This window comes from Juglans microcarpa x Juglans regia, chromosome 7D, assembly GCF_004785595.1.
Source record: "Juglans microcarpa x Juglans regia isolate MS1-56 chromosome 7D, Jm3101_v1.0, whole genome shotgun sequence".
Classification (NCBI taxonomy): domain Eukaryota; kingdom Viridiplantae; phylum Streptophyta; class Magnoliopsida; order Fagales; family Juglandaceae; genus Juglans; species Juglans microcarpa x Juglans regia.
Window position 1 is genome coordinate 7400001 of NC_054606.1, and position 13940 is coordinate 7413940.

Consider the following 13940-nt stretch of genomic DNA (forward strand, 5'->3'; position numbering starts at 1 on the left):
AAAAATGCATGCAAAACCTTATGGCTACCCTCAGGTATTTGGATTTCTTTGTGACTATGTGCATGTCCCCAACCTCTAAAATCTAGCTACCTCAAAAAGAAACCACAATTTTCCCATATCTGAACTCAAATGAGTTATACAAATCAGTCACATCTCCTTTTTTTTACAAGTACAAAGAATTTCATTAAAAATGCAAGAGGTGCATTCCAAGTACAATGAGATGCATAACAAGAAAGCTATCTAGCTAGAAATAGAAACCAATCAGTCAATTCTGGGGAAACCATACATGAATAAAAAAGCTAGAAATAGTCAGATGGCATTTATCTAAAACTCAATAACCATCACATTCTAATGATATTCTGTACATGGTGAAATTAAGAAATTATCATTTCTAGAAACAGGCTACAAGCACATATGCTAAAGGACTTCGGATCTAAATTTTGTAAAATGCATCCAGGTACCACTTATTGACACAACAGTACAAGAACTACTGCTGGTATACACCAACTCGTGCTGATTAAGATAATTTGATATAGGAAACAAAAGAACTTGACCATGTTTAGACACTAAGGCCTCGTTTGTTTTCGCAGATGAGATAAGCTGAGATAAAAGTTAAAAGTTGAATAAAATATTATTAGAATCTATTTTTTTAATATTATTTTTGTTTTGGGATTTGAAAAAGTTGAATTGTTAATTTTATTTTGTGTGGGAATTTGGAAAAGTTGTAATGATTAGACGAGATGAAATGAGATGAGATGTTTTGTGAAAGTGAACGAGGCCCAAATTATTGCAATCTATTCACATAAAATATGTGCTCATATAAATTATGTCCAAACAAGCCTGCAACTTACAGCCCAATCATATGGTTGCTTCATTTCACCAGTATCAAGCAAAATGGGCTTTGGATATTGACAATCAACTTGTTCCTTGTCTGGTGTTTTGAGTACGTTGCGCACCAACTTCCAGAAAGGATTTCCCTGAGAACACATCAGAGTATACATTAACCATGCAAAACATGCAAATCTGAACAATACAAGAGCATTTTTACAATGCTCAGCCCATAAGAATTGCTATTACCAAGTACCTTGTCATCTCCTTGCTTGAAGTCAAAAGCTCCAGGTCCATCTGTCGTTCCAGCAGCAAATGCAAATCCCATTGCAGCAGGGCATGTTTTTACCACCTCAGAACCTCCTCCTTGTTTAGGAAGTGTCACCTCAAGTTGCGAGAAATCTATGTAAGTGTGGCGATAGTCAATCTTCCCCGTTAACTGTTCAGATGCTTTGTTGAAAAGCTCTACAGCTTTTCTGAATTGCCTCTCTCCAATGATACGTGTACTTTCAAATTCATCTGGGTAACTGCCATGTTCACCATATATGCAATTTAGAATTCACATAGACATCAGATACATTTATGTTATGGTACAAAGGAAAAAAATTGAAAGATCTTAGCACACAGAGGGATAAGTACCCAGGTCCTCGGCCATAGCACAACTCGTTCTTCCCACCACAAGTACTGTGATTGAAGTCACAAGGTAGCCCAGTGTCTATGCAGAATGCTCCAAGAACATTTGGGCTAACATCACCACAGTTCGATTGACAAAAAGCAGATACAAATCCAGGCTTATTAGCCTGCCTCAGAGCACCCCTGACACGTCTTGCAACACTCAGAATGCTGCCTGCTGGTCTACCAGGAGGTGACTGGAATGAAGCAGCAAGCTCCAGTAACTCATGGTCTGCAAAAAAAACAGAATACAAAATATAAATAAATTAAAGCGCATCCCACCTTTTATTTCCTAATATACAGTTTAGTTGTGCCCTAGATTGCAGCACTTTGATCCTTCAAAATCCCAGCTATACATGTGCCAACTTGACATCATGTTTGTCGGTAAACAATTCTGTAACTCTATATCACATCCAAGTTTGCATACTTCAGAATTTCCATTATTAACTTAACCTATTCATTTTGTTTTTGCTAGCATTCAGAATAAAATATTCATCTTTGCTAGATTTCCACATATATTAACATAGAAGCTGATATATCTTAATCACTAGCATGAATCACCTTCATCCACGTACCAATACCCAGTGGGCAGACATTTTTCATCAAGCCCACAACACTCAGAAGCAGTGAGACCCAACTTTTAACAGCTAAATGCACCAATAGTCTTTGAACCTATTAAATATTGCTGCAGAGCACCTATTAATCAACTAGAAAGCATGCTGGAGGGTTGGCAGACAGATTTACAAGAATCTATGCGAGAGGTAGAAGGACAATCTTACAAAACATGACAAAACAGAGTTATTACTATTATTATTATCACTATTTTTAAGAGTCTTCTTTTGGGACAAACAAAATTGACTTCATCTCAAAAGGGATAATCCAGAGAACAAGAGGAGCACATGTTTGAGTCACATCTCTAACCACCATGGGTCCATGTGTAAGCGACATCAAGTAAAAAGCACAAATTCAGGCATCAAGCAAGTGCCTTTTGCCAAAGCATATGTTAATGCCGGTAAAGTTTGAAAACTTAATCAATTGCCAAACAAAGCCAAAAAATAATTAAATAAGTAATTTTTTTTATAGGTATTTGAAATAAGTAATATAACGTTTTTAATTACTTTTACCATACTTCTTTTAATTCTTAAACTACTCATATCTGGTAGATGTTTTTCATCTGCAATAATGAACTTCAGACCCTTGACAGACTCTTGCCCCAACAGCGCAGGCTTCATTAGTGATTTACAGAACAAGAGGTGTCAGCATGTCGATTGATCTGTGGATCAACATGGTGCAGATTCCAGAATTTACTGACAGGTAAATTCACTATAGTTATAAGTGAGAACTAGTAACTTACGGTTAGTATGGAGGTCAGGAATTAAGTTTGCGACTCTTTGTGGGATTCCATTGGCTCCAAATCTACTGGAATATGAGCTTTCAAGACCATTCTGCTCAAACCAGTCTTCCATAAATCTTGCGGCAGCACCTTTGTTATCTCCACTTATCAATGAATTTGTACGACTCATGGAAGTTCCATGAGTTGCAAACCAGTTAAAGCTACCAACTGGACCCCACTCCTCATCTAGGAACTTCAAAAGGGTCATTTCCTTATCAGTGTCATACTTGTATTTAGCTCGCTCTGCAGCAGGATTATTAAGATATGCACTAGGACTGCGGCTTACACCAGCATCTAAGAGCTCTCCTGTGAGTCGAAAAACCAAAACCTAAGTCAGCATCTCAACAATGATTGGCTAAAAAAGATGAACTAATACTTTTTCTAGACACCATACGGTGGCACAACATAGTAGAAGAAAAAAATAAGACTATGCAGCCATCAAGATAAGCATTTTCTAAAATTCAAAAACAAAAGGAAGAAGCCTTTCGAAAGAGAGAGGGAGAAAAAAAGTTGAGAGAAAATCAAGAACATCAGGACACGTTTTTTTATCGGTACAAGACCATTGGGACATTTTGACATCCAAAGGAGGCAGTGAGTATAAGAGCTCTTTCCCTTACCCTTATTTACAAAAACAGACCCCGGCCGGAGGTTTTCATGGGCTTCTATAATGCTTTTCTCAATCCCATCAACAAGCACATCAAATGACTGCCGTACAAATCCAAGGGATGTTACAATATACACCACATACTGGAGATAACCACCAGGACCAGCATGTGAGTGGATTCCACTAATAGCTACATTATTTACAGTGTATAGGTCACCATACCTGCCAAATAAAATGATAGGGCAGTTTCAGTTAGATGAATATTTTTTTTTGGTAAGTAGTTTCAGTTAGATGAATATATAAGTTGAAATGTCTAATAAACTCAGATTTGGGCATTTAGCAACATTAAGTGAAGTTCATTCACTTTGAAAACGCCTTGCAATGCTTAGGGACGAAGCTAGGAATTGAAAGGAGGCAGACTGCACTAGAATTTTTTTGGATGGTTGTAATCAATAAAATGATAATAAAAAATTATAAAAAAAAAAAAAACCTAATAAATTCACAGACTTTTTTTGGGGCTGGGGGCCATGGACCTCCTTCCTGTACCTTCATCTCTGGCGCCAATCACAATAGGTTTTAAATAACTTGGCTTTCAATTCCTCCAAGAATATAAGAGTTTAGACATCACACAGCATATAAATTACTTTTGCTATCAAAATATCTGTATTGATCACTAGAGTAGAGTCATTGCTCGGGATATAGTATATTAAGTACCTTGCCTTCAACCTCTCAATCACTTTGATTGTTACAAGTTGTGAAGCCATGCAAGCATCAAGGTTTACAAATACTACTCGATTCCCTTCTGGCTCCGCAGCAATAAAAGTGCGAGCTCGGAGCCTGAAGTGAACCCCGGATGCAATCTGTTCTGTGTTAGCATATCCCATCATATTAACATCAGCTGCAGGTCCTGTGATGTCATAGCTTCCAAGCCCAATCAAATAATTGGAATCTGAGACCACTTGTCTACTGTTCCACAGCAAAAGTACCAAAGCCATCCATAACCAAATAATTGCACATGGCCTCTGAAAACTAAGATTAAACCGAGACAGAAACTCCATCGTACTCAAGCAAGTAGATAAATCAGAGCTCAACCAGCTATTCTCATTTCCTTTAAAAAAAGCATATACTATGTTAGAAAACGGTAGAAAATAAGAGATGAAAACGTATGCAAAACGAGTCATACAAGTTGAAAATGATCGTCTACTTGATGATGAAGTGTAATCCAAATCTCCCCCCTCTCAAAAGTTAGATAACTCACATGTCAATGCACAATCTATTTCTTGTTTAACTCAATTCTTAAAACTCTCGACTGCCTTGATCATAACCAAGTTCATAATAGAAGATGAACACTAACATATACCGCGTCATAAAATTCAAATATCTTCATCAATTCTAATAGCCACGGAGTCACGGACACTAATACAAATTTTTGTGGAATTTTTGTGTAAATAATTTCGGAACAACATGATCGTAATTAGAAACGTACTGAGAGCACATCAGATTATGCACCAGTCTACATGAAAATAGCTCAGAAAAGAGCCAATTAAATACGATTAATAAATGTAGAAACGCCATAAATGAAATAGCCAGAATATCAGAATCATCGACCTTCAGTGGAGATTCTGTACCTTAGCACACCGGGAGTAGCGATTTCATATGCCTAAGATCAATCCAAAGCAGTTTCTACTAACTTGATCGAATATATGAGAGGCAGAGAGCGAGAAAGGGCGGTGTATTTGTGGGATAGTGATACGTCCAAGCCTTGCAATCGAGTCAAAGGGAAGAAACCGTGCTGGTAGCTGGGAATGGATTCGAGAAGACCGATAGCTTGGCTTGCTCCTTTGCCCGGTTTCAAACGCGGATTTAATATTTAGGTATTCACTATTCAGGGTCCCATTGGTGTACAGAACTTGCGTGCAATTGTTGTTCGGGTATTTTACTTTTCTTTTTATTTTTTTCTCTATATTTATTTTGTTGAGCGAAGATTAGACTTTATTCAAATTAGATCAGATGATAAATCTATAAATAATAATGAAATAACTTATAAATAATAATAAAATAATTTGACTTAAAATAATAAGTAAAAAATTAAATAAAAATATTATAAAATTTAAATATTGTTATAATATAATTTTTTAATTTTAAAATTTTAAATTATTTTTTATGTTTTGTTTGAAAGTTTGAAAAAATTATATGATTAGACAATAATTAGATAAAAAATTTGAAGATTCAAAATTAAAAAATATTTATATTTAAGTGGTATTTACTGTCAAATTATCACTTTTTTTTATCATTCACGAATAGTTTATCCCTTAATCTTCAATTTAAAATATAAATTATAGTAGGCACTTTACCAGCCAAAAAAAAAAATCCTAGGCTTCTCCTTCCTTCTCTCTCTCTCGTAAAAAATCAAGGGCGTCAGATCTGATTTTTACCGGAGGGGGAGGAGGCATCGGCTTCCTAGTCCTCCTCTTCCCTCCTTCCTCCATTAACCCACATTTTCTATCAAAGTTTCTTTTACTTAGTTTTATTTTACTTTTTTCAAGGAAAAAATAGATGTTTAAAGCTTTCCAATAACTCTCGAGAGACACGCGCGCCATAAGCAGATTCATATGTCAAAAATTGTTTGGAGAAAAGTGTTGGCTTTGCGAAAGTCACCGCTCATGATTCTCACGCACTGCCCACATCTGTGCGTGGTCCTCATGCGCCACTCATTCCAGCAGCTCTTCTTGACACGCGCATCAATTTGTTGAACTTGCCACCACAGACCTTTCAGATCTAATCTTGTAGCTGAAAAGAGACAAATGTGTTGCCTTCACGAGTCGTCACAAATTTTGAAATCTACAAGAGTTGGTCCAAACCATGTAATTCGTCTTTTTTTGCATCTATCTTACTGCTTTCATTTTTTGTTTCTTTATTGTTAATTAAAATTAAAAAAAAAAAGTTTGTCTCTCAAATGTTTACCTATGGAAGTTAAGTCCTCTCTTTCTATAAATTGTGAAGTTGAGTTTCTGTTTAAGCAGAGAGTTGTCTCTTAGATATTTTTCTGTAGAAAATATCAGCAATAGTGAAGACCAGACCAATCACAAAATGAAATAGTGTACTGGTGGAGTTCCAAGTACATTATTTTGGTTTATGATGTCATATTTGATATGAGGTTATTCCAGAATATATTCGGTTGTGGATATAAATTTATCTGATGAATGAATGATAACAATTTGCCTTAAAATATATATATATATATATATATATATATTATAATTTATCCTATCAGATCAAATCTCAAAATATGAGCAAATTATTACTTATATATCTTCTAAATTGACAATTTAATAATTCAAAGATTGTGGTACAAAATAAGTAAATTTTTGGAAATAAAATGTAATTTTCTCATTTTTATCGATGAAATAACAGATTGCCATGCCCACAACACTTCGAATTTCATACCTCTCTTTCCAAATTGGTGGAGCTTATGGATCCAAGAATTATTAATTTTGCTTCTTTATTAACACCATTATAATTTTAATAGATCGGGAGATTATATATCGACACCCCATCATAATGTGTATCTATTACTCCTCGAATTTGATATATTCTAGTGTCAACTTTCAATCATTCAAACCACGACATCTCATCTATCATTAATAAATGAAAAAGTACTAGAAACTATAACATCAATTTTCGTATTTATCTGATGGCGTGTAATAGCTCTTGAATTAATATTTATTATTACTAAAAATTAGATGATTATTAACTTGAAGTTAGATAATGGGATAGATCATTACACCATTACTTTTAACAATTACAAACTTTTGTCTCATAGATATTTAGTTTGGTTTCGATTCTCGCCACTCTTTTGAATTCAAATTCGAATTTGGAGTTACCTTAAACTATTGGTATTAATTGCTTTAGTAGTCTATTGAATTTTCTAAGATAGTTGGGTTTATCCTATGACTCAAACACAACTTAAGCAAGTGATGCGATTTTCTGACATCCAAATCTCTCTTGTCTTATTCTTATCGTCTAGGATATTACTATACGAGTTATTTTACTCAGCAACTTTACAACACACTTATTTTTATTTTTTATCCTTTTATATTTTTTTTTCCTCAGTATATATGCAAAATAGGACTGCTGAGCTGAATTTTTCTTACTATATTACGTCCAAATCATTTTCGATTGCCCGTCCTATAATTTTTGCGGGGAAAAAGAGTGTCTTTTACACGGTCACGCGACAGATATCCCACACTACTAAGTACTAGGCACTAATGCTTGCAATCTCGACAAAAACTTAAAAGACAGGACTCAAACCTTCTACCTTACCCGAGTACTATCTCACCTATAACCTAAAAAGCAATGCAACGTGTCGCTGATTGGATTTAAAACACGAATTTCCCGTGCCGTGGAGTTCAATGCAGAGTAGTATTGTTTTCCCAGCTCGCATGTGTTTTAGCCAGCCAACCGACAAGCGGTAGCGTAAACCTCAAGAACCAAACTCGGAAAATGGCAACCCATGCCGATGCCATGCTACTGCTCTATTCCAAAATTATGCATAATTAATAGCCATTGGCCAGCAGGAAACATCATCGAAATTCTTGTGGGTCCATCTGGGGATAAGCTCAGGCCGCGGCAACATACATATAATAACAACCTCGAAAATCAAACCAGAAAACTATCCCAAGAAGCCATTTTATTGTTCTTTTAATAGATTGTTCTGTGTTACTGTGCCTGCTGTCCTGGCGTAAGAAGTTTCGATGCACTTTACTTTCAGTTCTTCCAGGAATTCGCTTTCTGACTAGGAGACGACGACACGAGGGAGAGAGCAATGAAAACGTGACAAATTTATATCTATAAGTTGATTGTGTACTTCAGTTATCGCTTTTTCCTTAAGGTACGTGAAGCATTAGCATTTGATGCCTGTCCTGTGAATCATGGCTGATTTCTTCAAGTCTCCGACGTCTCTAATAACGATTTGCATGATCTTTTATCTACAAAGGTGGTGATAGAAAAGGTTCCAGAAAAAGCAAGACAGCGTAGAGGCAATATTGTAGAAGCTGCAGCGATCGTCCGTAATTACCCAATCTAGTTTAATTAAATACTTCATCTGCATGCGTGTGCTGTCAATCTGGCCTAAAGAGGAAAAGAATGAAAATGCATAGCACGTGTTTGAGGGAAGGTCTAAAAGACATATTTCTATTGAAGAGTAATTACATGTATATGAAAAGCTAAATTTACAATAGTTTAGTGGACTTATTTAAACAAGCTACTCAAAATGAAAATGAATTTCATTTGTACAGAATTCCATTGTAATTTAGTAACTAATCTTGGGACCACTAGTTTCAATTCTGTTAGTGCAGAGGGCATCCAAATACTTTCAGAATTCCATTGCAAGATTCCTTTTGAGGAGATGAGTCAGCTGCCTTAATAGTCCCCCGCGATTGAAGCTCAACAAGATGAATGATAAGATTGGATCGTAGTTGTGCAAATCGAGCTACTGCTAATGGCTTATTGAAAATATCTGCAAGTTGACCTTTATTTGACAGAAAAGAAACTTGAAGAGATTTAGATGCCACACGTTCTTGAACAAAATGATAATCAAGTTCTACATTCTTAGTACGGGCATGCATAATAGGATTAAGAATTAAATAAGTGGCACCCAGATTATCACACCATAAAGTTGGAGGATCTTTGAGAAACAGTTCAAGTTCTTGTAAAAGAGATTGTAGCCGAATGATTTCACAAGCAGTATTTGCAACTACTTTGTATTCGGCCTCAGTGGAGGACTGTGCAACCGTAGGTTGTTTCTTAGAGCCCAAAGAGAGAAGGTGAGAACCAAAATAAATACAAAACTCACCCGCGGACTTACGATCATCAAGGCAACCTGCCCAATCTGCATCGAAAAAGGCTGACAGTGTTAATGAAGAAGATGAACTAAAATAAATGCCAAAGTGTTGTGTATTGTTTAAGTAACGAAGAATTCTTTTAACGCCAGTGGGGCAGTCGTGGATAGTGCATGATATGACAAACCTTATTGACAGTGAAGGAGATATCTGGCCTTGTGAAGGCCAGGTATTGAAGGCTGCCCACTACACTGCGATACAACTGAGGGTCCTCAAAGGAAGATCCTTCAAGTGCAGTGAGTTGAGCCTTGGAAGACATGGAGGTTGCAATTGGTTTGGATTTGTGCATATTTTTGCGCAACAACAAATCTGTGATGTATTTGGACTGGGAAATAGACACACCCTTAGCATTTCTAGTGACCTCTATACCCAGAAAGTAGTGTAAAGGACCAAGGTACTTCACAGGAAAATAGGACCCGAGAGCAGCAATAAAATTAGTGATGAACAATTTATTTGAACCGATGACAACAATGTCATCAACATATACTAAAACATAGATACAATCAGAACCAACAATTTGAATAAACAACGATGAGTCAGATTTAGAGCAATGAAAACCAAGCAAGACTAGCCGATCTGTAAGCTTAGAAAACCAAGCAAGACTAGCAATGTCATCAGCATATACTAAAACATAGGGGCTTGTTTCAAACCATAAATAAATTTAGCCAATTTACAGATGTGAGAAGGAAGGTTGGGATTCACAAACCCAGGTGGCTGCTGCATGTACACATCCTCTTCGAGGTCACCTTGCAAAATGCATTATGGATGTCCAGTTGGTGCAACGACCAGTGAGAAGCAGCTGTAAGAGACAGTACGAATCGAATGGTGGCGGGCTTGACTACAAGACTGAAGGTCTTTGTGTAGTTAAGCCTTGGTTGCTGATGAAAATCCTTGGCCACAAGACATGTCTTGCGACGTTCAAGGGTTCCATCAGCCCTATGCTTTGTTTTGATAACCCACTTCGAGCCAAGGACGTTGGTACTAGAGGAATGGGGCACCAGAATCCAAGTATGCTTATGGAGTAAGGCCTGAAATTCAACCACCATGGACGCACGTCATTCAAGCCATTTTGAGGCCTCAGTATACGAAAACAGTTCCTCTGGAATGGAAGAGGAGACCGTGAAGGAAATAGAGGACTTGGGCTGAGGCCATTGTATTGTACCATCTATGTGAAGACGAGGACGATGGATCTGAGATTTGGAGCGAGTGACCACGAGATGAAGATGAGTATTCAAGAGTAGAAGGAGATGGAGCTAAGGGAAGATGGGATGAAGACGACAACGAGGAAATATGAAGTGATTCGGTAGAAGATTTTTTAGAAGGTGAAGATGGTGGGGAAGAAACGAGATGAAGGCTAGGGTTTGTCGAAGGGATTGAAGTGCTCTGGTTGAGTGGGGAAGAAGAATTGGACAAAGGGATAGCGAACACGGGATGAGGGCCTGGGTTAAGCAGATTAGGGCTTAAGGGATGAGTACCTGATGATGGGCTTAAGGGCGTGAGGCTTGATGTGTTAGGAAATGATGGCCCAGATATGGAAATAGAAGATGAATTGGGCAGAGAAGACATGGGAGTTAAGATTAGAGGTGTGGAAGATGGGTTGGACGACGGAAGGGAGGTGGGCTTAAAAGGAAACTCTGTTTCAGAAAATATGACATCACGGGATACATAGGTGCGACCCGCAGGTAAGTGTAAACATGAATATCCCTTGTGATCTGGGTTGTAGCCCATAAAAACACAGAGATGAGACCTAAAATCAATTTTATGATGGTTAAAGGGCCTCAAATTAGGTCAACAAGCGGAGCCAAAAACCTTTAAAAATTTGTAATCTAGATCTTGTTGAAATCAAATTTGAAAAGGAGATTTATTGTGAAGGAAAGGTGTGGGCATACAATTGATTAAGTAAACAGTAGTTTGAAATGCTTCAGCCCAGTATTTGTGCGGAACAAATGCATGAGCCAAGAGAGACAAGCCAGTCTCAACAATGTAACGGTGACGTCTTTCAACGGTACTGCTTTGGGCATGAGAATATAAACATGTTACTCGGTGATAAATTCTAAAATTTTTTAGTGTGGAATTAAGGGGGCGAAATTCACTACCCTAGTCTGATTGTACGGATATGACATTAGTGGAAAATGTATTACTAACATATCGCAAAAAAACTATAAAAATTGAAGAAACATTTGATTTTGCTTGAATTGGAAACATCCATGACATATTTTGAGAAGTCATCAACAATTGAAAAATAAAAAGGGCATCCTAGTGAGGATAACACATACGTTGGACCCCAGACATCTAAAAACAAAAGTTGAAAAGGCTGCGTAGACTGAGAGGGGGAAGGTGGATGAGATAATGCATGAGATTTTGATTAAGCACAAACAGGACATGGAGACAACATATTTTTATTCAAAACAAGAAGATTAAACTAACTAAGGGTAAGAGAAGTAGTTTTTTAGGACGGATGCCCAAGACGAGCATGCCAGACTTGAGAAGTGGTTCTTTCGCCTATGAAGGCCTGAGGAGACTCGGTGACTGGTGTAAATGCTTCCATGCTGGCTGAAGCCATTGGTAGGACATAGAGTCCATCTTTAACGAGACCCCAAAGAAGTTTCACCTGAGTGCGGGAATCCTTCAAAACAAAAAAAGAAGAGTGAAACTCAAAAAATACTGGATTATCTAATCAGAATTTACGAACATAAATTAAATTCTTTCTGATCAAAGGGACATGAAGAATCTTATGAAGAAGGTAATTGCCAGAAGATGAGGAAATTTGACTGGAGCTGATGCTCTGTATTGGAAGGGTGGATTCATCTCCTATGCAGACTTGATCAGGGCCCTTATATGGTGTAGAGTCTAGTGTAAGGTTTGAAAAATCAGAAGTGAAATGATGGCAGCGGTATCGGGAAACCATGAAGTGGTCGAGGGGCTTGGAGAGGGCAGATGAGGGAAATTAGCTTGAAGTGAGGGTGTGGAGGTGGCTGGTATGTGTGAGTGAAGCGATGATAACAAGAGAGGGTAGTGTGCCCAGGTTTTTGACAGACTTGGGTGTATCTAGGTGAGAAAAGAAATTGGGTGGTTGACCACTACGACCACATCCACGAAGCCCACCACGAGAGAAATTATTTCAGCCTCAGTTTGAGTTATTGGGTGACAAGGGAAGTCGAAGCTGAGTAGCATGTGCAGTAAGTGGGGTACCAGCAAGAAGTGACTGATTTTGGTGATTCAAACGAGCTTCACGATTCAAAAGGAAGCTATAAATCTATTGGGAAGAAAGGGCATCTGGTTGAGTTGTAATGGTTGTGACTACAGACCCATAATCTGAGCCGAGACCAGCCATGAGGTAAATAGAAAATTGAGAGGCAGAGATGGGTGACCTGTGGCACCAAGAGATGCAGGAAGGGAGGTTGCTTTGTTATAATATTCAGAGATGCTTTCAAAGCCATTCTTAAGGGTTGCAAGCTGGAATTGTGCTTAAATGACATGGGCTGAAGACTGGGACAGTGTATAAAGTTTGCAAGGTGGTCCAAACTTGTTGTAATGTAAAACAATCTAAAACATGAGAGAGTACTATATCTGTAAGAGAAGAATTAAGAGTTGAAATAATAAGTTGGTATTGTAAGAGCCAACGAGAGTAATCGGGATTAGGCTGATCATTTATGGTGGTTGGAAGAGTGGGGATAGTGCCATCAATATAACCATACAACCGATGGCCTTTGAGGAAATGAGTGATCTGTGTTCACCATAGAAGGTAGTTGTTGATGGTGAGCTTAAGAGTGACGAAATGAGAGGCAGATGTGGTTATGGAGGTGTTGAGGGGTGGTGGGGAAGAAAGTGATGATATTTTTGAGTTTTGACTATTGAAATCCATTTTGTATTAAGAAGGAAGAAGTAGCGTGAGCTTTATTGGCTTTGTGATACCATAAAAAGGAAAACAATGAAAATGCAGAGCAGCTGTTTGAGGAAAGGTCCAAAAGACATATTTCTATTGAAAAGAATTTACAAGTATATGAAAAGCTACTTTTACAATAGTCCAGTGAACTTTTATACAAGCTACTCAAAATGAAGATGAATTTCATTTGTACAGAATTCCTTTGTAATTTAGTAACTAATCTTGGGACCACCAATATCAATTCTGCTAGTGCAAAGGGCGTTCAGATGCTTCCAGAATTTCATTGCAAGATTCCTGTTGAGGAGATGAGTTAGCTGCCTTAATAGTCCCCTTACAAGGAAATTCTACAAGGAAGTCTTACACTACACATTTACACCTCACCCATATGTGATTTATCATTTTTGTCATTCTATTTAAATACACACATATTTAAGCATTAAAATAAAAAGGCATAAGTGATAAATTACATATTAATTAAGTAAAGCTTTGTGGTATAAGGCTTCCATTTAAAAGTTCTCATTTCTCATTATAGAAATGCATAGTACCTATTTTGATCTTCCAGTGATGCGGCATTCCAACATTGTGGCAGCAAGGGCTAGGGGTGAACCTGCATGGGCGGCTTCCCCGCACCCCACCTCAGCACCGATGCTAGAGGGC

The 13940-nt window shown here is 37.5% G+C and overlaps 1 protein-coding gene across 1 annotated transcript in view; it reads right to left on the bottom strand.

Annotated features, from left to right (window-relative positions):
• LOC121239087 (neutral ceramidase 1-like) overlaps positions 1–5414 on the bottom strand; it is a 7914-nt gene extending 2500 nt beyond the window's left edge. The window contains exons 1-7 of the mRNA XM_041136217.1: positions 5126–5414; positions 4212–4605; positions 3511–3719; positions 2855–3199; positions 1468–1732; positions 1085–1355; positions 852–977 (exon numbers count right to left, since the gene is read on the bottom strand). Of these exons, the coding sequence (XP_040992151.1) occupies positions 852–977; positions 1085–1355; positions 1468–1732; positions 2855–3199; positions 3511–3719; positions 4212–4555 (1560 nt within the window). The 5' untranslated portion in view covers positions 4556–4605; positions 5126–5414. The remainder of the gene's footprint in view (positions 1–851; positions 978–1084; positions 1356–1467; positions 1733–2854; positions 3200–3510; positions 3720–4211; positions 4606–5125) is intronic.
• Between the last annotated feature and the right edge of the window lie 8526 nt (positions 5415–13940).